At 39.3% G+C, this 27,988-nt stretch overlaps 1 protein-coding gene across 10 annotated transcripts in view; it reads left to right on the top strand.

Moving 5' to 3' along the window:
* Positions 1-27,988, top strand: part of PRKN (parkin RBR E3 ubiquitin protein ligase) — a 1,390,810-nt gene that overhangs the window by 296,649 nt on the left and 1,066,173 nt on the right. The window contains exons 1-2 of one of the 10 annotated variants that reach the window (XM_055269064.2): positions 7,808-7,856; positions 11,178-11,251. The exons of 5 other annotated variants lie outside the window; for them this stretch is intronic. In XM_055269064.2, the coding sequence (XP_055125039.1) occupies positions 11,228-11,251 (24 nt within the window). In that variant the 5' untranslated portion in view covers positions 7,808-7,856; positions 11,178-11,227. Of the gene's footprint in view, positions 1-5,490; positions 5,607-7,792; positions 7,857-10,915; positions 11,252-12,379; positions 12,482-27,988 lie in introns of those variants that run through there. 4 more of the 10 variants (XM_055269089.2, XM_055269121.2, XM_063623278.1 and 1 more) reach the window with 4 other exon arrangements.

Here is a 27,988-nt window from a genome sequence, read left to right as displayed (position 1 = left end):
TAATATGTAGACTAATTATGGCACAGTACTCTGCTTTTTAAATTAATAGAATATTCTGATGTTAGAGGGAGAAATGAGGAATGCGAGAACCCACTGATGTTTATGTTTTGAGTACATCACAAACTCAATTTCAAATATGTGGGCTTTTGAAAGCTCAGTGCAGGTTTTGCCAAGGATATTTTCTGCTCATTTTTATAGCCTTACGTATTTCAAAGGGAATTGGGTTTGTGTGTTTGCATTCCATCTATGCGTAATTCATCAAAAACATTGTTCAGAAAAGAGAGGAAATAAACACAAACATTTGTTTAAGATAGTTATGATGTTATTTAAACCTTGGACACTAAGAACTTCAGAACCTTGCTAAAGTAGTTAATTAACATCTGCTTCCTCAGTTTACCTGTTTTGTACCTTGGAGTCAATTCTTCTCATTTTGAGGAACATTGAAATACATGCTGTTCTTTAGGAGCCTAAAACCTTTTATATGTTTTTTTCATTCCAAGGGAGTTTTATGATGCCATCCTACACATGTGCTTATTGCTATATATAAATGAGAAGTCAAAACTTCAAGAATGTCATACACTAGATGAATCACTTAGAGTTCAACTAGACTTTCAAATACACTGTTATAATGAAGTACAGTAGATATGAATCACTCTAAAGTCAGACTCTCTGGGAAGGACAAGTCATTTAAGCTCTCTAGTCTTTACTTTTCTGATCTATATGAAGTGTAGATAGTAATAATGCCTATATTTTTATATGTTTGTTTTGAGTATTATATGAAATGTTACCTACAAAGGACTGACACATAAGCAAATTTTAACCTGTTACTAGTTTAATTTGATGAATAATTCACAAAGAAAAGATAAACATTTTATTTGTGATGTGCAGTAAATTCATCCCACAATTTATTCTGTTTTAAAACATTGCAAAAGGGGACAGATTTACCCCATGCCAAATTGCCTATTCCACACTTGAACTAACCTGAGAACAGAATATATTTGTGGGAACTCCTTTGACTTAGGTCTAAACAGTTATCTTAAGAAAATACTATATTCTATTCTAATGGAGTTTACTTTTTAAATGCACTGAATATATCTGTATATGAAATTTTATTTGGGGGAGCAATTTTACAAGAGTACTTACTGTTCAAAATCTCTTTAACAAGGGGCATGAAGTAATTTCAGATTTCTCCTAAGAATTCATGAGTCGCTTGAATGTAAAGTAGAGGGCAAGAGGATCAGACAAAATACATTCTGCAGACAAAATACATTCTAAGACCCACTTAAATAGTTATATTTTTGCCTCTGTAATTGATAAGCAGAATGAAGACTTTGAATTTATATGATCTGTCATTTTGTAATACCCTGAAATCTAGTTGTGTGGCTTTAGCCTTGCAGATTAAATAGATACTAATCTTTTCGTGTTTGTATTTGTTTTAATGGTTGGTTTCTGTTTGGTTGGTTCGTTGTTTTTTTTTTTTTAATATGGTGTCTTGCTTTGTTGCCAGGCTGGAGTGCGGTGGTGCAAACCCAGCTCACTGCAGTCTCCACCTCTTGGGTTCAAGCGATTCTCCTGCCTCAGCCCCGCTAGTAGCTGGGATTACAGGTGCGTGCCAACACACCCAGCTAATTTTTGTATTTTTAATAGAGATGGGGTTTTACCATGTTGGCCAGGATGGTTTTGAACTCCTGACCTCATGATCCGTCTGCCTCGGCCTCCCAAAGTGCTGAGATTACAGGCATGAGCCACGGCGCTTGGCCAAGCTGGGTTTCTTATATGCCAATCTTTAATATTGCTTATGTCATATAATACTGTATATAGCTGGTGAGATCATTTCTATCCTTTGCCTTCAGCTCAATGGCGTTGTTTCGAGGGGTAATAATGTATCTGATTTAACCAGTCATACGTTGGTTATTCAGTCCTGTTCACTGATCTAAACAATTTGCAATTTTTAAAAATGTCCCTGAAGAGGGCATATAAGCTTTAAAATAGACTTACTCAGTTATGATAAAGGGGGAAGTTCTTCTAATGATTCATTTCAGTTTATTAAAACCATACTATTGAAAGTTAAATATCAAGGGGTATTACTTTTTGAAAATGGCAATAAATTCAATTACTTTGGAGTCTTGGACTGATTAGAAAACATACCTATAGATTAATATATAATAATCTTTTAGGGTTTCCTGCTTGACTTGGTATTTTTAATTCTTGCCTCTGGTGAAGGAATGTAGTGGACCATCTCTTATTCAAAATGATTGGCAATTTTCTTTTATTATTTTGTTTGTTTTTAATAGAAGAGATTGATGAGAGAACTATAAAAATATCAGTCTGTTCCTTTAAATAAATGAGTTTTACTTATAAAGAGTGTTTAACCTATAAATAGGTTGTTTTTCTTTTTTTATTTTATTTTATTTTTTTGAGACAGAGTCTTGCTCTGTAGCCCAGGCTGGAGTGCAGTGGCATGATCTTGGCTCACTGCAACCTCTGCCTCCTGGGTCTCAGTTCAAGCAATTCTCCTGCCTCAGCCTCCTGACCTATAAATAGTTTTACATATAGTGTTTTTATAGATACTTCCTAGAAAAATAAATTTAAAAATAACTCAATGTAAAGGACTGACAACAGTATGCATATCACAATGGCCCTTCCTTAAGTTTCTGTGCGCGTTGATGATACATATCTGTTGGTTACGAAGTCATCTCTCTCTGCAGCATTCTCAATTACTATCCATTCTCCACGAGGCCCAGCTACTATCCATTCTCCACAAGGCAACCAAGTCCATTTTTTTTCTTTTTTTTAGCAACTAAATGGGTTAAATGCAGTGATAAGCAGGTAAACGGACTCTCTGTAAATACAAAGCTCTGGCTGTCACTTTGGAGTTTCCTTGCAAAACCTGCCAGCCCTGTTTTTTTTAAGGGACCAACATAGTAACACTGAAGGCGGCATCGGGAAGAGGTGTTCCCTGTCCATTCTTAGGAGGCAGCCTGAGCGGGCCCAGCACACACCACTGAAATTTGCTTCCTTATCTCAGCACATTGTTCTTCCACCCTTAGATTTGTTCTGCCCTTTTAAATCGGAAGAAATTTTCGTTCATAACACTTTCTCAGATACTTGAGGATAATCCATATGCCCTTCAGTTATTTCTCTTCCTATTTTAGCAGCCATATGTTTTACCTACTTTGGACGAACTCCATTTGGTCTTTCCTAAAGAGAGATGACTGTACTAGATTCTCAAAGTGGCCTGATCTATGCTGGAGTTACTACATGCCCCTTGGTATAATCTGCCTAGTAATGTGGCCTGTAATTTATTTTAGGATTAATGATATGACTTACAGAGCCATACAGTCCATTTAAACCCCGACTCTGTTTTTACAAGATATATATATATATAAAGCAGGGCCAATAAAGAAGGCCATGAAGGCCAGAGCTTCATGAGAAGAGAAATCCGGATAGAATCTCCAGGGCCAATAAATGGAGGCTGTTGTGCATGACTCCCAGGATGCAGGAATGATGCTGAGGTTGAGGACTCTTGAATTCCTCTTTCACAGGTCTAGCTGATCAAGCTGTTAACACAGGACCTGTCATTCTTCTGGTGATGGGTAAGACAGACAAGGTCCCTTTTCTTGTGGAGCCTACATTCCATGTGCAAGAAAGTTATTAATGCTTTTAGTCAGAGTTCCATGAAGATAAAAGCCACATGCTAAAAGGACAGAGCAGAAGGATAGAAGAAACTTGGGTTGCTGAGGGCATCGGGGAGCCCCCAGCCAGCTCTAGATGGCTTTCATCTAGACTTGTTGTAGCATAAAAAATAAACCCCAGTTTGGTTATAGTTCTGTAGTCAGTATTCTGGTACCTGCAACCAAATACAATCTTCAAGGTTAAAGCAAGTAAAGCAATAAAAATGGTAAATTTTAGTTAGTGATAAGTGCTTGGAATGAATTAAAATAGACTGAGGACTGGTGACACTACCTTATACTGGAAATTTAGGAAAAGCTTCTCTTGGAAGGTGAAGTTTGAGCTGAAAGCTAAAGGAGCCAGCCCTGGGAATACCTGGAGAAAATCATTCCAGAGAGAGGGAGCGAAGGACCTAGAGTGGGCATTAGGTAAGCACATGCCAAGGCCATAAGGGAGGTAAGTGTGGCTGGAAGTTGGTGGAAGCAAGGAGGCTAATTGGGAGGCTAGTCTTGGTGTTTGGGGGAGGGAGCATGGGGCTTCACTAGGGTACTAGAAGTTGTAATGGAGGGACACATATAACTTTGTGATGTTTTAGAAGTTGTGTCAACGGGACTAGCAGATGTACTCATTGTGAGATGCAAGGGAAAGAGAAAATTGAAGTATGACACATTGATACTTGGCTATGTGAGATATAGAGCTCATGTTAGATATTGATGCCACCAGGTACAGAGGAGAGTGGAAGAAAAAGAGGAATGGGTTATTGTGGGAGGGGGCAGTTCAAATAAACTTTATTTGAGAGGTTTAAGGTTTCAAATAAATTTTAGGTGGCGATATCCAGTAGGAAGTTTGTTTATCTGTCTGTTGTTGAGGTTAGAACAGAACAGAAATATAAATTTGAGCCTCAGTGTTTAATACCTAGTGCTACCAAATAATATATAGTAAGACATTCTTCAGATAAAGCTTATTTGAGAATATATACATACATTCTCAGTTAAGATGAGGTTAGACGTAGAATCTAAATAGAGAACTGTAATAGAAATACATGGAAATTAAATTAGTGACTTTGAATTTGATTAGCATGCTTGTTCTTTTGCAAGCCTGACATTAGCAATCTTGATTTCCTGTGCAAGTCAGATTTCCATTACAAGTGAAAGATGAATGAATTATATATAAACCATTGTATAAACTTTGTCGGGAGATACATATTTGTGATTATTATTGCAAAACCCCAGGGATGGAAAAGAATATGGGAATTATATGACAAATACTAGTGGGCCCACCATTCAGCTTAAGAAAAATATTGCAACTAAAACTGAAGCCCTGGATGTACTTCTCTCTGATTGTGTTCCATTTCTTCCTTCTCTATAGAGGTAACTATTATCCTGAATTTCAGATTTGTCATTATCAACTATGCTTTTATACTTTAAAAAATACATTTATTACCCCATCTCTACTAAAAAAAAAAATTAGCTGGGCGTGGTGGCGGGTGCCTGTAGTCCCAGCTACCCGGGAGGCTGAGGCAGGAGAATGGCGTGAACCTGTGAGGTGGAGCTTGCAGTGAGCCGAGATTGCGCCACAGCACTCCAGCCTGGGCGACAGAGCAAGACTCTGTCAAAAAAAAAAAAAAAAAATTTGTTTACCAGCCTATAAGTAATATGGAATACTTCTAATTTGCATGCTTTTAAACTTTAAGTAAATGATATGATGTTACCTATTGTATGCAACTGAACATATTTGTTCAGTCATATTTTGAGATTAACACGTGTTAGTGGATATAGCAGTAGGTCACCTGTGTTCACTAATGAATAACATTCCATGTGTGACATCACAATGGATTTATTCTCATGCTATTGGAAATTTAAGGTGTTTCTAATTTTTTTGCTTCACAAATAGTGCTGAACTGAACATTCTTATACAAGTCTTCTTGTGCACAGGTATAAGTTTCTCTAGAACAGTTCCTAGGTGTGGTATTTGTGCACCAATAACTTCAGCTTTACTATTAATAGATACTAAATAATTGCTCTGCTAGGTGATCATAACAATTTAAACTCCGAATTATTCACATCCTCTCCAATGTTTAATATTTTCAGACTTTTGAAATTTTGAGCCTGACTGGTGTAAACTTTTCTGTCATTGTAGATTTAACTTGCATTTCTCTAATTACTACTCAATTAAGCATCTTTTCACATTTACTATTCATTTGCATTTTGTCTTCTGAGCATTTAGTATACTTTGGCCAAACTTTCTAATGGGCCTGTGATGGTTTTAAAATGTGATTTTAAAATGGTTTTAAAATGTGATTTTAATGCACAATGTATACTAGTATTTTGGGGCTAATGTAGGAAACAAATAAGCTGCCAACCTCTGGTTTGTCTCCTTAACTTTGATGCTGTTATTGGATGTATAAGATTTCCCACATTAATGTGGAAAACTTACTTCATCTTTGTTTATGATTTGTATTTTCTGTGTCTAATGTGAAAGTTTTCCTATGTTGTGGCCTTGAATATTTTTAAAGAATATTTTTATATGCATTTTAAACTTTTGGTTTTTGGCTGGGCATGGTGGCTCATGCCTGTAATCCCAGCACTTTGGGAGGCCCAGGTGGGCGGATCCCTTGAGCTCAGGAGTTTAACACCAGCCTGGGCAACATGGTGAAACCCCGTCTCTACAAAACGATACAAAAATTAGCCAGGCAGGCTGGTGCACCTGTAGTCCCAGCTACTTGGGAGGATGAGGTGGGAGGAAGGCTTGAGCTCAGGAGGCAGAGGTTGTAGTGAGCTGAGATTGTGCCACTGCACTACAGTGTGGGTGACAGAGCCAGACCTTGTCTCAAAAAAAAAAAAAAAAAGGTTTTAGTTTTTAAATATAGGTCTTTAACAACTGGAATTTATCTTTTTGTACGTGTGTTGTCCATGCAAGATCCAGTTTTATTTCATTTTCTTCATAGGGATCTCCTGTTGCGTATTCCCATGATTGAATTGTCATGCCTCATAAGGACACCTTTGACATATATCAAGTTTCTATGTATACCTGGATCTATTTTCAACCCTCTACTATGTTCTATTTGTCTGTTTGTCTTTCCCTGCACCAATACTACGTTGTTATAATTACTATAGTTTTATTATAATTTGTGGTATCTGACAAGGCATTTCACATCACCCACCTTGTTGTTCTTTAGGAATAACTTGTCTGATTTTCTGAATTACAGGAAAGATAATTCTGTATTGGGATTATTCTCTTGTAGTCCTTTGAAGACGTAGCATATAGCTTTTATCTTTGCTACTGGTAAGTATGCTGTGAGTCTAACTGCAGTATTTTTGGAGGTAATCTGTTTCTGTCTTGCAGCTTTAGAAATCATTTCATATCTTTGAGGTTAGTCACTATCACATCCATGCGTCCAGCTTTCGCTTTCTTTCCGTGTTCACTGTGATTCCTGTATGAGAACACTTGTATTGGTTCTAGAAAAATATACACCAGTGTCATCAAATATTGCTTCTCTTCCTTTTGCATTTTCCTCTAATTCTAGAATACAAGTTCATTATATGTTGGACTTTTTATTCCTTTATCAGTACCTCTTACTTCCTCTCTAAGTTTTTCATCACTTGATCTCTTTGTGCTGCATTCCAGGTAATTTAATCATGCCTTTCTCTTGCCCTTAGTTGTATATTCATAGTTGTACCATTTTTGGGCCATTTTGCATTGCCAGTGGCATTCAAAGAATGGATATTTCATTGATGGGTTTTCTATCCGATTCTTTTTCCAATGTCACTGGCTTTTCTGATGGAATCCTGCTCTTGTTTTATATTTCAAAGTTCTTCCATTAAGTCTTTAATCATTTGAAAACTAGAAATTTAATGATATCTATACAAAATACTGTGTTTGTGGTTCTTAGGTAACTAATCCTGATGGTGACTGGGTGTATTGCTTCTCTCCCTTGGAAGATTATATTTTCACAAGGTTTCTGTATTAGAATGTGAGTTCTTGGGCTTTGTGGGGCTGCTTCGTGGCAGGCTGGCAGTGTGTCTCTTCACCGTAGTTTTAAGCTTGTCTCTGGCGTGCAGCGTGTAACTACTTTTTTATGTTTATTTTTCAGCGTTGTGGAAAATGGACTATGTAAGTTGTATAAGTTTGACCCTTTTATCGAAGGAAGAGCAGATCTCTGGTTAGAAACCATCAAATGTAAGGTCTACTATCAAGTCAATAAGTTTTCTTCTCTTCTACCTGTTCTGATGGGTAGATTTTTTTTTTTCTAGTCCATCCTTTAACTAAAGTCATTGCTTTTCTAGGACTCCAAACTACATAAGGATTTTAGTTCTAATTGTCCATCTTACATGAGGCTAAGACAGCCATCTCCTATGTGGCTGTGAACCATGAACCTTGAAAGCAACAATTTGATTTTTAATTAATGAAACTTGTTTTTTAGAGCAGTAGTTCTGGGTTCACAGCAAAATTGTGTGGAAATTATGGAAAATTCTCAACTTCATTCCCCCACTTACACACAACCTCCCCACTATCAACATTCCCACCCCCATCCCCCAGTGGTACATTTCTTTTCTTTTCTTTTTTTCTTTGAGACAGAGTCTCGCTCTGTCACCCAGGCTGGGATGCAGTGGCATGATCTCGGCTCACTGCAACCTCCACCTCCCGGGTTCAAGCAATTCTCTGCCTCAGCCTCCTGAGTAACTGGGATTACACACCCACATGACCACAACCGGCTAATTTTTTTGTATTTTTAGTAGAGATGGGATTTCACCATCTTGGCCAGGCTGGTCTTGAACTCCTGACTTCGTGATCCACCTGACTCAGCCTCCCAAAGTGCTGGGATTACAAGCGTGAGCCAGCACGCCCGGCCCACCCCCAGTGGTACATTTCTTATGACTGATCATTGACACATCATTATCACTCAGAGCCAGTCCTCTACATTAGGGTTCACTCTTGGTGTTGTACATTCTAGGGTCTGGACAAATGTTTAGTGACATGGATCCAACACTGTAGGACTGCGCAGTCTTTTCACTGCTTTAGAGATTTTCTGTGCTCTACCTCATCACCCATTTCTTCCCTCTACCGTGAGCAACCGCTGATCTGTTTATCCTTTTTATAGTTGTGCCTTTTCCAGGATGTCCTATAGATAGAATCATAAAGTTGCCTCTTCATGTTGCCTTCTTTCACTTAGTAATATTCATTTAAGTTTCTTTTGTATCTTTCATGGCTTGGTCACATATATCTTTTTTTGCATTGAATAGCGTTTCATTGTCTGAATGTACCACAGTTTATTTATCTATTCACCCTCTGAGGACACGCTGGTTGCTTCCAAACTTTGGCAATTATGAACAAGGCTACTATAAACATTTGTGTGTAGGTGTTTGTGTGGAAATAAATGTTCAGTTCAATTCATCCCTTTTAGAATAGCATAAGCATCACCTTTGTCATTAGGCATTCATCTAAACACCCAGGGTGATTATTTTTATCCAGTAGGTGGGCACTGGATAAATATTCGTTGAATAAATGAATATACGTTATTTAGTATAATTGATGGTCTCTTCTATAAGGTACCATGTAGCACTGGCTGAATTGATTTAACGTCTTGAAGTCTTCATCAATTTCTGATGACGACCAGTTCCTAGAATTAGAAATTCACCTCTAAGTGATAAGAGAATAGAGGAAACCAGTGGATTGTAACTGCAGAGAGACCACAGATACTGACATTTAAATCACACTCAGCAGATTATATACTCAAATGAGGTTTCTCCTACTCCCTGTCATTGTGTGTGATAAGGCAATCATGAATAAAATCTCACACAATGAAGCTGAAGATTGTCCCTGGGTTATATAGCACCTAAACTTTGTCTAGATGTCTTACAAAAGAAATAAAAAATGAAAGAGGAAAGGGAAGAAAGGAGGGAAGGTGGGAGGGAGGAAGGCCGACTGTATTTCTAGGATTGGGGAATTTCCTAGTATATATTGGGGTATTTCCATCTTAGATCTGCCATTTTCATCATGGCCAGAGTTAGTCACTCTGTTGTCTCCTTGTTATTCATTACCTCAACACTTAGTTCTAGTTACTGATATGTACATATATAAAGCCAGACATCTGTAAGTGCTTAGTTGAGAAGGTGTAGATTGAATCCAAGAGTATATAGGAATGTAACCCCAGGATGGTTAGGGTAATGTCTTTATTCAGTTACATTTTTATATGTAAGGGAAATGATTGTCTATTCTAATTCAGATTTCTTTGTAATATTAATATGTACTATAGAAGCAATGAAAGGCAAAGAATCCAGAAAGCGACTAGAAGAATAGTCATTTTTACTTTCCTTCTTATGACGCTTTTTTTTTTTTTTTTTTTTTGGCTCTTGCCGATGGAGTCTTGCTCTGTCACCCAGGCTGGAGCGCAGTGGCACGATCTCGGCTCACTGCAACCTCTGCCTCCCGGGTTCAAGCAATTTTCTTGCCTCAGCCTCCCAAGTAGCTGGGACTATTGGTGCACGCCATGACGCCCTGCTAATTTTTTTGTATTTTGGTAGAGACAGGGTTTCACCATGTTGCCCGGGGCTGGTCTCGAACTCCTGAGCTCAGGAAATCCACTGCCTTAGCCTCCCAGAGTGCTAGGATTACAGGCGTGAGCCACCACACCCAGTCTCCTTTTTATGACTCTTAATGTCATTTAAGACTTTTTTTTTTTTTTTTTTTTTTTTTTTTTTTTTGTGACAGAGTCTCACTCTGTGGCCCAGGCTGGAGTGCAGTGGCACAATCTCGGCTCACTGCAAGCTCCGCTTCCCGGGTTCACGCCATTCTCCTGCCTCAGCCTCTCCGAGTAGCTGGGACTACAGGCGCCCACCACCACGCCCGGCTAATTTTTTGTATTTTTAGTAGAGACGGGGTTTCACCGTGGTCTTGATCTCCTGACCTCGTGATCCGCCCGCCTCGGCCTCCCACAGTGCTGGGATTACAAGCGTGAGCGACCACGCCCGGCCCCTATAAGACATTTTTTAAAGTAGCAGATACCTGAGCCCTCTCAGTTATCCCCAGTTCTTACTCATAAAGAACTCTCTGAGCCAAAGTCATTTTTTTAAAGTACCACTAATATTGTGATGTGCAGTCAAACCTGCTGTATTCCAGGCCTTCCCTGCCCTATGAGAGCTCTACATGCAAGACCCAAGTAAGGCTGTCAGCTCATGTGCACTGGCATAAAAACTACCACGTGATCCTATTTCATGCTGTGGCCAATGCATTTCTATCAATGATGCATCACTGGCTTGACAGCAATGTCACTGTTGTATACTAGGGGGAGGTAAATTTTCCTAGCAGAAATGGTATTTGGACCAAAAGTTTTTACATGAAGAATTTGATTAAAGAAATATTATTAAGTAGCCCTACTTTCTAAATATACTTTCATGCTAACACAAAATAACTGAGAAAATATGAAAACAGAACTCTAGAACTCTTTGAAGTTAGCGAGTGAAGCATATATACATGGTGTCTTAGTAACTGTTTCCATTATGCAGATTCTAAGAATCTTTCCTGGACAAGACTAAAGAATTCCCAGTGGCAAACCATGATCTGCTGCACAGCTCAAATTGTGGGTCCCAGAGCAGCCATATGTGATAGTTACTGTAATTAAGGACCTCATCTAAACTTGAAGATAAGCTTTCCTTGCTGAAATTAGATATTACTTCCTATTTAACTTATTTAGATAAATTATTTTTAGTTTAGAATACATACTCTAATAGTTTAGTAGAATATCTCTTAATTTTATAGCTCCTTCAGTCAATACCTTTGCATTCCTATTTCATATTACATTGTATTAATAGTTACTGGTCAACATTATGTAGCGATGTTCCTGAGTCCTTTAGTGTCTTTGCCTTACTTGATTCTCTTTGTTTGCAACAGACTGTCGCTGTTTTCTTATGATGTCTTGTTCTTCTCCTGTTTATTTATACTATCTAGCAAAGCCATGGAATAATTTGGTAGACATTTGTTAATGAGTAGCTAGACATCCTGAGTTAATAGACAATGATATGAATTGATGGACTCATTGAGAAGGTGCCATATTGTATCATTTCTGATTACAAATAAACCAAAAAATTGAACTAAGAGTACATAATAGGTTAACATTTCATGTAGCTAAATTAAGAGAGGCCGAAATATCAAAGGGAAAGTTGAAAGTCACAGGGACACCACCCTGGGTCTTAGCTCCATCATCTGTGTCTCACGGGATGGCAGGTAAATTAGTTAATGTTCTTACAGCCTAGATTCTTTACTTGAGAAGACAGGGATAATGAAAATCAGGATAACATCTGATCTTCAGGGTGCTGTGAGGGTAAATAAAATAATGTTAGGCAAGTACCCAGAGAGTGCCTGGCACAAAACAGCCACACAGGTGCTGCCTGTTGCTTCCTTCCTGATGGAGGGTCATTAATAAACATCGTGCGTAATAAGATTTCCAAGTAAGCATGTTTCCTCTCAATTATTAATGATTACCTGGAGGTCTGTTAAGGAGACTCAGAGATTTCTGGACATGAGTTTGGGTCATAAGAAAGCGGTGGTGAGCTGTGGCTGGCAAGCCTGTGCTCACAGGGAGGATGTGTGAGTTCATTGCTGGTCTCTATTGGGGCAGACATAAGGCATTTGAGCTCAGTCTTTCTCTTGAGCTCAGCCTTTCTTTGAGCTCGACTGTATCACTTGGTTTAGGTTTGCTGTTCTGGTTTTTAAATTTAATAGTAGAGAGGAGAGTACATAAGTAGAAGACCAAAATTGGATTGTTACCAGAATTCCAACCGCTGCTGACTTTTCTGGCTCTACAAAAGAGGTAAGCAGTTAAAACTATAAGTGTCCCCATTTTTTTCCTGTTTATCTCCTAGTGGGTAATAATTTTGCTTCTTACACTTTTTATGCCTGTGAGCTACAGAGTCATAGCTACAAGTCATTCATCCCTGAATTTTAATTTAATGTAGTATTTATGGGTGTTAGCTTTTAAAAATAATACCATATTATTCCTCAGAACATTTGCCATGGGCTCTCTGTATCTGAGTCTCCTAGAATGGAGATGGGAAGGTTGTTATAAATGCAGTTTTAAGAGTTCCACTGGGCAGGGGCTCCCCCGAAATCTTCCTGACTCTGCTGGCTGGATGCAGGCAATCTGCATTGTTAGCAGCTCTCTAGGGCACTGTTATGCATGTTCGGATTTGAAACCCTCGGATCTAGATTTTACAACTTGCAGTCATTCTAAGATGGCAGCAGGACAACCTTTTAACTAATAAAAGACAAAGGATTCAATGTGATTAAATTTGTGCCTAAAATTTTGATCTCAGGCTATAGTATTTTTAACATAATGCTTTACACCAGGAGTCCCCCCTCCCCCCATTGTGAAATGTGCATGTGAAGAATCTAGGTTGCACGCTCCTTATGAGAATCTAATGCCTGATGATCTGTCACTGTTGCCCATCACCCCCAAATGAGACCATCTAGTTGCAGGAAAGCAAGCTCACAGCTCCCACTGATTCTACATTATGGTGAGTTGCATAATTATTTCATTATATATTACAGTGTACAAATAACAGAAATAAGGTGCACAATAAATGTAATGTGCTTGAATCATCCTGAAACCATCTCCCTGCCCCAGTCTGTGGAGAAACTGCCTTCCCCGAAACCAGTCCCTGGTGCCAAAAAGGTTGGGGGCCGCTGCTTTCCACTGTAATTTTCTAAAATTTTCCCAAATCAGGAGGGAGAATAATAAGTAATTATTTCATATTGTGCAAAATATTCCCTGGTCCAGCAACTTTCTAAAGTGGTTCTTTCTCCTTCACTTTCTCTTTCTCCTTCTCTTTCTCTTTCTCCTTCTCTTTCTCTTTCTCCTTCTCTTTCTCTTTCTCTTTCTCTTTCTCTTTCTCTGTCCTTTTCTCTGTCTCTGTCTCTCTCTCTCTGTCATTACAGGTCATGGATGTTTATATGAGAATATCTCAAATACCGAAAAACATTTTTCAAAAAGTAAAATCCCCCTAACCTCACCTCCCATAGATGCTCCATCATATATTTCACTTGGGAGCGTTGTGGGCACTGTGGATTCCAGGGCTAGGACTGGGCTGCAGAACCAACTCCCTGGGTTCCAACCTGTTGACCCTGCACCTGCTGGCTCAACCTTAGTGTGCCTCAGTTTCTTCATCTGTGCAATGAGAGTAGTAAATGTCTTATTCTTGTGCATTTATTTATTTATACACCTCATAGTGTTTTTGTGAGGACTGACCACATGCGTGTAAAAGTCTTCTTAAGCTCAGTTGATTTTAGCTATTATTATTCATCACACATTTTATAATAAAGTTGAACACTTTGCAATATAATCAAAACAAAACTATTTTCATCTCTCACCATCCTTTTGTTGAGGAAGAGTAATTTTTCCCTGTGCCTGGATGGGAACTCAGGCATTTTTATTCACTCTTTAACAAACTTCTCTACAGGTACTAGAAGTCACAGACATAGTCTTAAGGATGTAATTAGAACATCCAAGCCAAGACAATAATATGAACGTCGAAGTTAATTTGATGTTGGATCTTCTTACCCACACCCCTCCCACCCCTGCCGCCCCCTGCTTGCACCTGCTTTGCCTGTAGCCTAAGGAAGGAACGGGCTTTGTCTCTGGTTCTCTGCCTTGCCTACCTGCATGTTCCCTTGTGCCTGCTTCCCACTTTGCGACACCTCCAGTGTTGCGGGGTGGGACTGGGTACAGGGTGGGTCCTTGTCCTGGTGCCCCACACCCTCGCAGATGATTCTAGCTGGCTTCTCCCTCCCCTTCTCCTGAGAAGGGGCTTTTGGGGGCTGCAGTGGTCTCCTGACAGGAGCCCTCCCTGCAGCTCCCCTGGTGCAGGCCAGAGTGCCCTGGGTGTGCTTGGATTCCTTCATGAGTGTGCAGGAACCGTGCACACCATCGGCCACTGGGTCCCTCTGCCCTCCTAATGGGTGTTTTCCACAGGTCCCAGCCATCCTCCCCAACACACACCCACACACACACACACACACACTCTGTCCCTCTCTCTTCATCACTTTTTCATGGAGCCTACATTTGAAGCTCCAGGAACACTCCAATTCTTGTTCTCCAGTCTCTGTGAGTACTGGCCGCAGCTTTGTTGATATGCAGTCCACATGCCATGCACTTCACCCTTTTAAGCGTACCATTCCATGGTTTTTAGTATCTTGGGAGAGTTTTCACTCCACCACCACAATCAATTTCAGAACACTTTTCATCAGCCCCAAAAGAAAACCTCATACTCAGTAGCAATCACTCCCTTTTCTCAGTTCCTGGCAACCATTAATTTACTTTCTGTGGATTTGTCTATTGTGGGCATTTCATTTAAATGGAATTACACAATATGTATCTTTTTGTGATTGCCTTCTTTCACTTAGTATGTTTTCAAGTTTCATCTATGTCATAGCATGAATCTGCACTTCATTTTTGTTGCCAAATACTATTCCATTGTGTGTATGTACCATATTTTTTTTTTTTTTTTCTTTTTTTTTTGAGACGGAGTCTCGCTGTATCGCCCAGGCTGGAGTGCAATGGCGCAATCTCGGCTCAATGCAAGCTCCGCCTCCCGGGTTCACGCCATTCTCCTGCCTCAGCCTCTCCGAGTAGCTGGGACTACAGGCGCCCGCCACCACGCCCGGCTAATTTTTTGTATTTTTAGTAGAGACGGGGTTTCACTGTGGTCTCGATCTCCTGACCTCGTGATCCGCCCGCCTCGGCCTCCCAAAGTGCTGGGATTACAAGCGTGAGCCACCGCGCCCGGCCACCATATTTTATTTATCCATTAATGAGTTGATGGACATTTGGGTTGTTTCTACTTGTTGAGTATCATGAATGATGCTACCATGAATATTTGTGTGCACGCTTTTCTGTGGGCCTATGTTTTTACTGCTCTTGGGCGTATACCTAGAGTAGAATTGCCGGGTCATGTGGTAAAATGTTTAGCTATTTACGGAACTGTCAGGCTGTTTTCCAAATGCTTGTCTACATTTATTGGGTTTCATATCAGTAATCAAGAGTTCACGGAGTATTGAAAAGTCTACTACGAAGGTGATGAGGTGGAAGAAATATGATGATCACTTTCACACTTAGGTCTTGGAATACCTGCCACGTGAATACTAACTCTTGGTTTCTCAATCGAAGACCCATAAACACGTTCATAAACTGGGCTAGAAACCGAAAGCCATAAACGTTAAGGGACATTATCCGGGAGAAGTGTTGTTACAGTTGGGCACAGGGAGGTTCCCTGCTATGTTCCATTTGAGAGTGCTTTAATTTCAAAGGGCACCATCTGGCCCTCAGTGTTTGAACTACTTGTGGCTTTAAATGCAGGTTTTTGCTCATTAAAGTGGGTCACTCATATTTTGAATCGGAAAATGACGTTTAAGTCACTCCTTTTCTACTGTACAAATGTCTCCCTTCAGCTTCTGGTCATCTCTCACTCTTCCTCAGTCTTCTTCCCCCACAGCTGCCGGCATGTGATGGTGTGAGTGGCCTGACATGTTTTACAGGATGCAGATCCCATCAGGGGATGCCGGCTGCCGGGGGCAGGAAAGGCAGCGACCCCTAGCTCACAGTCAATGCCCCCTAGCTCACAGTCAATGCGTGGCATCAAGAGTGCTGTAAATGGAAAAATACAGAGATGGCCCTGTCCTGGCTTTGATTTAGAATTTGGCATGTTTCCGTTTGCACTTTTGAAAAAAAGTCACGATTTTTTACTAGGAAGTGTAGGTAGTTTAGTTTGTATCACAACTATGGCCACATTTGCCATCATTATGAAAATAAATAAATACATACATACAAAAAAATTCCTTGGAGTTTCAGTAATATTGTTTGCATCTATTATCCTGTGTTGTTTTATTGTCTTCACAGCCCGCATGTGTTTAATTCAAATTTTGCACGTCTCTCTGGACTGTAATTTCCTCCAGCTGTTAGGATGCTGGAGCAGAAGATCTATAGATTTAAAACAGCTGTTTAGTTCGGAGAACTGCTTTGTGTTTAGTTGTAAGACGGAACCATATATTTCAAACACATTCTCATCCATTTTTAAATAAAAAAATTTCTTTAATGGATTATTAATTTGATTCATTTTAGTATATTTTCTATGTACAGAATTTAAGGATGGTACATCTTTACTCAAATTGTCATTTTAGAAGTAGAAAAATGAGATAAAATGCTTTCTAGAAATGTAAAATATTGTCCCCAACCCTGTGTCAGTAAGTAGGTAAATTATTAAGAAAAAGAGCAGAAAGAAAATAAATAATTAAATTTGAGAATATAGTAAATATACTTTTTATTTAACTACAGGAAAAGTCTAGAAACCAAAAATGGTGGAGAAAGCTGATGTTCTGCCCACAAACTACACACAGAAAAATTCTTACAGCCTGGCAGCAGGTTTAATGGAATTTATCAAAATGCTTCCAAATAAAATATACTTATTCAGCAACTTGTAAGGCATATGAAAAGGAGAAGGAAGGAAATCTAGTGACTTTGCTTCCATCCTACCTCCAGAAACATAGTTTTCTTCTTGGCACAGACCGAATAGACTTGATCAGAATAATTAACCACCCTTACCACCTCTTAGCAGAGGACAGACTTCTCCACAGCTAAAGCTGCTCTGCTATGATTATCTTGAATGTCACCAGGTAGGGGTGGGGTCTGGGGGATTCAAATGGTGGGAAAATATGGAAAGCACTTAAATGAGGATTTAAAAAAGATATTATTTAGGAAAATAGGACAGAATGTACAAACAAATATTGACCCTCGACAATTTTGTCATTGTTATGGCAGTGGTATAAATGGAAACCAAGGGCCATTAGCACAAATGTCCACAAGTGCCAGGCAAGTATTTTAAAGCATGATATTGGAGGTCAAATATTGGAAAGTGGTGGAGCCATTGAGAACTGGAGATGGCATGCCTGATTTAAAGACTTCATAGTTTTTAAATGATTAAAATTCAGTGCACTAAACAACATAATTCAGCGTTTTGCAGTCTTTCAAATGGAGAGATGCCCATTAACCAGTGTTACTGAGTATTGCCTATGAGGACCTCCGATTAGTCAGAATAGTCTGAATAATATATTCTAAAAATACATTTCTTTATTTAAATTTGAGGTTGTCATAACTTTTTTTTTTTGAGACAGAGTCTCACTCTGTCACCAGGCTGGAGTGCAGTGGTGAGATTTGGGCTCACTGCATCCTCTGCCTCCCAGCTTCAAGCAATTCCCCTGCCTCAGCCTCCCAAGTAGCTGGGACTACAGATGAGCATCACCACATCCAGCTAATTTTTGTATTTTTAGTAGAGACGGGTTTCATCACGTTGGCCAGGATGGTCATGATCTGTTGACCTTGTGATCCACCTGCTTCACCCTCCCAAAGTGCTGGGATTACAGGTGTGAGCCAGGAGCCTGGCCTTCTTCACTTCTTAATTACCTCTTAATTACATATCACTAAGTGTTGAACAGCTACTCTTCCAAAGTAGGAAGCTTCCACCATAAAGATATTTCGATACATGAGTGATACTCTTCACACGAACTGTTTCCACCTTTTGAAGATTTGGCAATTTCAGCTGCCTTTATTGAGTTCATTATCTACGCTGTGATACTTGATTGCCTCCACACAATTGCTTCATTTCGGTGCCACATTGTGTCTTCTGTTTGAACACATTTAAACAAACAAAAGTGGTATGACACTCATGTTAAAATTTAAATAGTTTGTAGTGTTACCAGTCCAAATAACTTTCCGCAGTTGGCTATTTTTGCGTAGGCACAGCCAATTGCAGCTACGCTTTCTATTACGCAGGGTTGCCGGCAAGGTGAACCCGGAATTGATGGTTCTGCCGCATCTTCAATTTCGGAAACATTCAGAAGTGAAGGAAGTAGAATCATATTGTTTTTGAAGAGGTGTTGTTTACTAGCATTTTGCCATCTCTCAGAAATAAGTGAAAATTTTAACTATTCCTTAGAATCAGATTCCTTAATTTTCTTAAATACAAGAACAGAAATCTTACTGGTCTGTAAAATCATAAGTTTGGGAACAAGTTATAAAAATATACAACGCCTCCAGTGATAGAAAATCCATTCCTTTGTAAGGCAGCCTAATTAATAGATGGCCATCAATGATAAATGGTTTTAAGAATGCTCACTATATATATATATATATATATATATATATATATAGATATATAATCTTTACACTTTCCATTCTGAGTATTTTGTTCTATCCATAGATAGCATTATTTTAAAACTTCAAAGATTCAATACTTTTTTTTTTTTTTTGAGACAGATTCTTGCTCAGTTGACCAGGCTGGAGTGCAGTAGCACAATCTTGGCTCACTGCAACCTCCGCCTCCCGGGCTTACGCCATTCTCCTGCCTCAGCCTCCCAAGTAGCTGGGACTACAGGCGCCCGCCACCACGCCTGGCTAATTTTTTTTTTGTATTTTAGTAGAGACGGGCTTTCACCATCTTAGCCAGGATGGTCTTGATCTCCTGACCTCGTGATCCACCTGCCTTGGCCTCCCAAAGTGCTGGGATTAAAGGCGTGAGCCACCGCGCCCGGCGGATTCACTACTTTGTAATCTTCATGGTCATCATAACACCTGTAGACAATGATGCCTTGTCCTAACAGCCATTCAAACCTGCTTGTCCTTACCTAACACAGAGATTAGCTTAAGATAAAAGCAACAATAATCTGGAATCAGTCATCACCCTTTTAAAGTTTTGTTTATATTATGGAGCAATAAGTTCTGTGCATTTCCTAAAGCCAACAGCTCTGTATCTGAAATCTTTTTTGTTGTTATTGTTGAGACAGAGTCTCACTCTGTGGCCCAGGCTGGAGTGCAGTGGCCTGATTTCAGCTCACAGCAATCTCCACCTCCCAGGTTCAAGCAATTCTCCTGCTTCAGCCTCCTGAGTAGCTAGGATTACAGGTGCCTGCCACTACACCCGGCTGATTTTTCTATTTTTAGTAGAGACAGGATTTCGCCATGTTGGCCAGGCTGGTCTTGAATTCCTGACCTCAAGTGATCCACCCGCCTCAGCCTCCCAACGTGCTGGGACTACAGGCGTCAGCCACCGCGCCCAGCCTGTATCTGCAATCTTGAGTTTGACATTGCCCCTAGGGCCCAGCATCGCAGCCTGCCTGTGTCTCTGCTTTCTCCCTAACCCTCAGCTTGAAGCTCCAAGTGCCGATTCTGGACGAGATGAAACTATTGAAATAGGTGATGTCTATGGTCTACTCCTTAAGGCAAAAAACGTGAAAGGATAACATGAGTGAAAATATTAAAACTTTTAATTTAATTCATAAGTTGGACAAAATCCAGTGAAAATAGCGACAATGTTAGAAGACAATAGAATGGTGATTTGCGCAATAGTTTTTTGAATGAAATGGAAAAAAGGAAATGAGTAGAGATCCAAAAGTGAAAATACAGATAATGTTTGGCCCTAAACCAACTTTTGTTGCCTTTTGTTCTTGTTTCATTTTGTCAGTGATACCTTGCTATCTAATTAGTTACTATCTGAGGCAGCTTATTAACTTTTTCTCTTTTCTTCCTTTCCGTATTCACAAACCTTTCAAGAATCTCATTTGTCTCTTTCCCCCTGCACAGCTACACAGCACAATGTGTAGACCGCTCCCTCATAACTCATGCCTGTAGCTCCATGAATCATTTACTCTTGCAAGCTGTGTGTCGTGGTCTGAAGCTGATGGGGCTTCTTCATTTGTTCTGACTCCAAGATATTAAGGACTGAGAAAAACAAAAAATAAACAGACTGTACAGAGAGTTTTTAGTCTTTTAAAGCCAATTATATAGGCATGAAATGTTGAAATATTTATTTTGATATGGGCTGCAGACCAGACTGGTCTTACTGCACAAAAGAATCCCCCAATTTTCATATTTAAGGAATTTTTGCTTAAGAAATGAAACATTCCAGAAATTCTTTTCATGTTTTCGTGGTATCAGGTTTATCACACAAACACATCACAATACTTTGCCAGAGATAAATTCATTAAACTGTGTTTAAGAGACCACTAGTCTCTTATTGTTTTGAAAGTTTAAAAAAAGTTTTAATGCAAAACAAATTGACTCTTTTTTTCAGTCCTGTAATGTCTGCACCTTTGTATATCCCATCTATACAAAAGTAATCCAAATATGGATATCTGTATTTCTTATACAAAACATTATTTACCCAGTTATAAGCTTACAGTTCTCAAGCTCAATTTTTTTCTTGTTGGTGATAAATAAAAGATAAGCAATAAAATTTAACTTGCAGTTGAGCTTTGAAGAAGAGCTCCCTGTCAAGTATCAGGTTTTAGAAAGCGCAGTTGTATTTAATGTGTCATTGTACACATTTGTAGTGGTGGGAAGGGAAATTCTTTTAAAACATTCAAAACCAAGACGATGGAACTTTTTCTTATGATTGCTGGAATTCCGTGGAAAGTAGGATAATATAAGTTAGTTAAGTAGCCCTTACCCCGTGTTGTTGTTCTGCTTGTTTGAGTGTATACCGGATTGCTATGAATAACAGATTTTCATTGCATAGGGAGGCGGTGGCATAGGTGTCCACAGTGAGTCCCATAGTCCCCACTTCCTGTGGATGACATCTTTGTTCTATTTGTTACTCATCGTACCCTAGAATCCTCAATCCAGGCACCTTCTAGATTGAGCCTTGCTCTAGATGTGCCCTCCTCACGGCAGGATATGACACAAACTCAGCAATTTGCTCTGTGGAGTTCAACTCCAGAAATTTACTTTGAGCCCCTTGGCATGTCATTTATCGTTCCAGTATTATGGCAGTAATGTGAACAACTGTAAATCATTTGTAGCAGTGCTATGGTGTTACTTTTAGTAGGTTCAACTTACTATTCTGTTTTTAAGTAAATTAAGATCTCATTTTGCAAACAACCTGCTTTCTGTGGTTGTTGTTTTCCGGATCAGAAAAAAAAAAATGCCTCTCAGCTGTGAACAAAGGAATACTATGGTTTTCTTTATGGGAAATTTCTTTCTCAATAGTCGGACATTGTGTTAAAAGCAAAGGGAGTTCCAGGGTCTAAAGAAGTTTCAGTGTTGATAGATTCAAATTTCTAATATAGGAAACATTTTTTAGTGTTTTTGAAGTAATTTAAATATGGTGGGTGAGGTGGGGAATGTGGGCCTGAGGAGGTTAGAGGAAAAAGATGGTGGCCCTTGAAAGGAACTCAGTTTGCTTCAATGGTTATATTTGTCTCCAGTCTCCTAATAATTATAGTTATTAAAAGTGATAAGGGATTTTTAAAAATTATAACTATATTCAAAGAAAAACCTGATCCTTAATTGTAATTATTTTTTCTGGATTGTGTATTTTTCATTGCCAAATTTATACAACTTTTCCTACAGGTGGTATTTAAATGGCAGTGATATTTAAAATGGATTATTAAATAATAATACTATGTTTTTGCTTCTGTAATTTATCACACACATTGCACAGTTGACAAGTGTCATCTCAAACAGTATTACAGTCCTCCTTGGGGGAGAGGAGAAAATCCAACATCTGTTACATGATGTTAAGCTTCATTTAAAATTCCTTGTTTCTTATACTGTTCTGTCTAAGTGGTCCATCTTTTGTCTAGAAAGTAAATTTGTTTGTGATTAATAGTCATTCTGGTATAAGAGCTACACATATATCTCAAGGTTTACTGTTATCAGAAGGTACTTTATTTTCCTAATTAACCTAGTCACTTCTTGTAAAGTAAGATTCAAATGCTTGTCTTGAAATCCATTTTTAAATGCCTGACAGATATTTTTTGAGTTGCCATTTAATTTTTATCTTTTAAAACATCCCTGCAACATAACCTTTTTAAAAGTAAATTCCACTATATTTCTCTTTAAATAGATTATTGTAATTTAAAATAACGTGTCGCTGTAGGTAGATCACTGTGAAACCCCAAAGGACTATATAAATATGTTCATTTCTCTCCTTTTCATTTTTGTATGAGTCTGTATCAATACCCCAAGATTTAAGGAGAGACACCAGAAGAGTTGTTTTCAACTTTGCTCCGTTCAACAATGAAATAAGCTAAAGTATCATTTCCTCTCCCTGTCACCTCCTTCTTCTCTGTCGCAGTCCCCATCCTCATGAGCCTTAAATTCTGCTGATTTGGGCAGAGGAGAGGCTTCCTTGACTCTGAATGCTTTTCAACTCCTCAGGTGATAACAGAAGCCAAACTCCAAGATAGTGGAGCAGATCACTAAGGAAAAGCCTCCTGGCTGGGGGTTGGCAAGAATGTGTTATGAAATGGAATCACAAAGGGGGCATGATTTGAGGAGCAGCCTGTAAGTGACAGGGAAAAATTATCTTCACTTTCAGTCACCTCTGTTCTCCTTTCCTCATTGGTATGCATGCTCCACTCCTCTGAGGCAGGCTTCCTGACAGTAGAAAAGAAAAACAAAGGGAGGCTTTTCAGCAAGGGGGATAGACACAGCCCTTGCTTTCAGTTAGGAGCCAAATTGGAAAGGGCATTCTCCCCCTCCTTCCCCGAGGGAGGCAGCAGGAGACCTGGCTAGATGGAGGGTGTGAACTTTCCATTTGAATTGTTAGCTGTTGTTCAGTGGCACCTTTTCTGGATATGTTTTTAGGTCTGTTTCTGGATTCAGCTTTGGACACCATCCAATGTGGGCAAACTCTGGTCAGGGTGGGGAACTGAGAATCTCTTCCCCCAGTGAAGGAAAAGAAAACTTCCTAGGGGCCAGAGCAGTCCTCAAACCAATTGATCTCCAGCTGGAAAAAAAAAAAAAAAAAAAAGATTTTATTCTTTGCAAGTCTCTCAGCAGGAGCAGAAAAAACAGCAGGGTGGTTTTCTTTCACAGGAACCAGGCATTCACAGATCTCTACAGAGAAATGTTAGAGAAGGCCTCTAAAAACAAAAACGCCTAGATTGTGCAGCTGATCTATTATTTTATTTTCATTGATAATGTTATTTTGTTAGCCATGCTGAGTCGATGAAAGCTGCTGTATTGAAAACTTTTTTCACTGGTTGAAATAAAATCAGCTTATCTTATTTCTTCCCTTTAAAGCAGCATGGTTGCACATATCCCGTGAAAAGAAAATGTCACACTGATTCCACTGCTCCCATGTGACTGAACTACTTGGTAACGAAGTTGGTTTTACTTGCTGTGGGATTGATTTTAAATTCGTCTTTGAATTATCTTCTCTGAGAGCTGTTTCTAGTTAGTGTGTTGAGAATCTCACTTGAGCTGTTAATTTCGTCCTACATGATGTAGTTTAAACAAACCAAATATTTTGTGCTTGGGTTTGAAAGAGGTAAATATTAAATTTATAACTAGTAATACAACTTTAAATTATATACTTGATACAAGATTGAATACATTAGTGTTATTAAAAGGATAATATATATTCAACCTCATGATTCTATTTGCTAATATTCTGTCATGTTTCATCTACAAAATTGGCAATTTCATGTGATTCAACTCTTACTGATAATCATGCTAAAGTGCATGGGGTGAGGGTGGGGTGTGCTACAGAAAAGGGAGAGGGGGCTGGGCATGGTGGTGTGCACCTGTAATGCCAGCATTTGGGGAGACCAAGGCTGGATGATCACTTTAAGCCAGAAGCTTGAGACCAGCCTGGGCAACATTGTGAGACCCCCTCTCATAAAAAAGATAATATGGCAGGCATGGTAGAGCACACCCGGAGTTCCAGCTACTCAGGAGGTCGAGGCAGGAGGATCGCAGAAGCCCAGGAGTTTGAGGCTGTCATGAGATATGATTGTGCCACTGCACTCCAGCCTGGGCAATAGAGTGAGACACTGTCTATATAAAAAAAAATACAAAAGAAAAGAAAAGGGAGGGAGTTACTATTCCCAGAAGAAAGGAGGAATGGAAGGTACACCACAAAAGCAGATGCACATTACCCCATCCATGCAAATCGTTCCTTTGTTTGTGAAAGAAACCCAAGGAGCCTGTGTGTGGTTGGAGAGAACAGTGTCAGAGAGACAGGGGGAGCAGGAGAGGCAGGGATGGAAGACGAGGAGCGGGGAGGGGAGGAGAAGGCAAAGGGAAAGCTGGGAGGGGAGGGAAAAGTGAGGTGAAGAAGAGGGGAAGGAAGAGGCAGAGGATTTATTATAATAAATCATTTATGAAGTGGGAATCAAGTAGAATAAAAATGAGAGATACTTAGAGTAAGAATATATGATTATGTCCATGGCGAAGATGAGACATGAGCTTCAGGAGCTTCCAGATTATTTAGATGATGCTAAAATATAAATAGTAATCTATGGGATTTTTACCAAAAAAGAAACTTTCCACTCCTAAGCATGTTTGCCAAAGTGCCTAGGAGTTTATAGTCAACTCCGTATGTGTAAATTGCTTCCACAAGACCTTGTTTCTCACTACCTCTTTAGTGTAAGTCAGTGGTACATTTGCAAATTATGGATACAACATAGTGGTTTAAAGGCCTTGAATGACCTAGCAATTTGAAAACCACCTATTCTACTTTAGAGATGTACCCTAAACCTGGCTTTCAAGAATACATACCACTTGTAATAATTCCTCACAAAATCAAATTGAGGGCATTTTGTGAGTGCTTCCTTGAATTAACCTGTATTTTCAAAATGTTCCTGGTACAACTTTGACAGACATTCTTCTGGAAGTCTTATTTTCACCTAAGCAGTCACTTAAGCTTTTCTTTTGTTTTGTTTTCTGAATATAGTTGGGAAATTTTAGGGGAGACTTGCATATTACCTTTTTCTGATAATTGCTGCAACTTTAGGTAAGTACCCCGACTAGTAGCAGATATTTTTCTAATGGGATATTATATTTATTTTCATAAGATCCATGTAACTACTAATGAGGGAATCAGCAGGATGACAAAACTGGTTCAAAAGAAGATATGAGAGTAGGAATTTTATATAGTCTGATGAAAAAGAAATGCGGAGGCTGGGTGCGGTGGCTCACGCCTGTAATCCCAGCACTTTGGGAGGCCAAGGCTGGCGGATCACAAGGTCAGGAGATCGAGACCATCCTGGCTAATACGGTGAAACCCTGTCTCCACTAAAAATACAAAAAAATTAGCCGAGCATGGTGGCAGGCGCCTGTAGTCCCGGCTACTCAGGAGGCTGAGGCAGGAGAATGGCGTGAACCCGCGAGGCGGAGCTTGCAGTGAGCTGAGATCACGCCACTGCACTCCAGGCTGGGCGACAGAGCTAGACTCCTTCTAAAAAAAAAAAATGCTGAAATAAAATTGAAAAGATATAGATATCATACTGGCTAATATCCTACTGGATAATAAAACTTTGTAACTTGATAAAAATATTAGTCATCTGATTTTATCACTTTTTCTTGTTTTACATTAGGAACCCAAACTTTAAAACGTGTAAAATACCTGGGCCCAAATGAATAGAAAATGTAGTAAGTTTAACCAAGTTACATTTCTTTAGAGAGTTCAAGGAGATTTGGTGAGCTTTGCTCTAGCAAGACATTAACACATCAATCGTTTTTTTCCTTATTTCACATTTTGAGTAATTTTTCTTAATAATAATGCCATCTATTTGGGGAAGTAAAATTGTGAAAGTATTTTATAGTGTATTTTATACCCTGTAACTGTGTCAGTCATTAGCCCTTCATTCACATTTTAATTATGACTAGCAGGTGGTAAGAATTGAGATCTGATTCTTTGTTACGTAATAATTTTAAGACAATTACATGGAAGACAGTTGTGATTGACTCACTTGAGCATTGAAGTTGACATGAAATCAGATGGTGAGTTTGCGGCCTACTGGTTGTTTGATTTTAACAGGTAGTGATCTTCAGTTGAAACATCTGCTACAATGAACTTAACATTTGCAATAATAACCTTTCAGCATACTTAATTACTATATTACATTTGTTTTCACTATGTGGGAGGCCAACCAAAGCTACCATTTTATGAATAAACCCTCTTTGTATAACTTTATGAAAGGCTAAACTGAAAATAACTTGGAGTACATCAGGAGCAACAGAGGTCTGTTGGTGAACAATTTCCCTGGACAGCGTTACCCCCTGGCATTATTTAGCTGAAGCTTCAGTTACCTCTTAACAGCTCTACTTCAGTGAGGTCAACATCTAGCACCTTTGTATTAGATGAAAGTATTTTAAGTGAGTGAGGGAAAGAGCAGTGAGGGAATAGAGTAGTCGCAAAGTCTAGGTTGCTTTGGAAGTGGGCAAGGGAAAGTCTGCGTGGGAATATAAATGGGGGCATTTCCAACCCTCGTTTAGATCATGCGATCTACTAACTGTCAGCACAAAATTATCAAAGCTTGGAGTGTCCTGGAAAATCTACAATTTTGGTCAACATTATTATGGTTCTGAAACCTGGCAGAGAATTGGAATCATTATTAAACTTTCAAGAATAGCTTGCTAGACCCATACCAGATCTACTAAATAAAAATACTGGGGTGGGGAGGGAGGCAGGAGAGTGAGGATGTTATCTGTATTCTGAAAAGCTCCCCATTAGGAAGTGGTGGCAGCCATGCACCATGTGGAAGGGGGGAGGAGAAGCCGGCAGGTGGTGTAGACACTGACTTTGCTACCTACCTCGACTTTTCATGGTGGATAGTGCGCTCCTATCTCTTCTCTTCACAGAGGGTTCCCAGGGCCTTGGTAATGATTAGACTGTTGACCTCAGTCTGTGTTTATTCAACGGAGTGACTCTCACACCATGTGGTATAGTCACAGTGCTGGTAAAGACACAACCAGCTCAATAATTAAGAAATCGTGTTTCATAGAATATTTGCTACACAGATACATTGAAACAGAGAGGTAAAATGTAGCTAGAAAATGCTGCATAGAGAGTCTGTATCGAAGTGTTGCATTCTTCATAATATTTGTTGAAGATGTTGAATGGTATGTTTTTCTGGAATAAAGTTCACATTGAACTCTTGACTACAGAAGGTAAGAGTACTGTTCATGCAGTATGCACAGTGGTTCTAAGGATTCTAGAGTTGTACTCTTTGGACTTGAACTCCAGTTCCAACTCTTGCAGCCATCTGACTTTGGCAAAGGTCAAAATTTACCTTTCCATTTTAGTGTCCACATCTGCCCATTTGGAATAACAATGGCAACGATCTTACATGGTTGCAGTGAAGGTTGAGCAAGTGAATGCATGAAAAGTGTTCAGTTTGGTGCCTGGCACATAAAAAGCGCTCACTAAATGGTAGCTGTCATTAATCAAAGTGAATTGGATAAAAATCATACCTAGGGAAAAATGATGCACCTTGTGTAAAGCTGGTTCCAAATCACTATCTTGATGTTCAGCCCAGCAGGAGG

This window comes from Symphalangus syndactylus, chromosome 2 (genome assembly GCF_028878055.3).
Source record: "Symphalangus syndactylus isolate Jambi chromosome 2, NHGRI_mSymSyn1-v2.1_pri, whole genome shotgun sequence".
Classification (NCBI taxonomy): domain Eukaryota; kingdom Metazoa; phylum Chordata; class Mammalia; order Primates; family Hylobatidae; genus Symphalangus; species Symphalangus syndactylus.
This window is presented reverse-complemented; position numbering and strand designations above follow the sequence as displayed.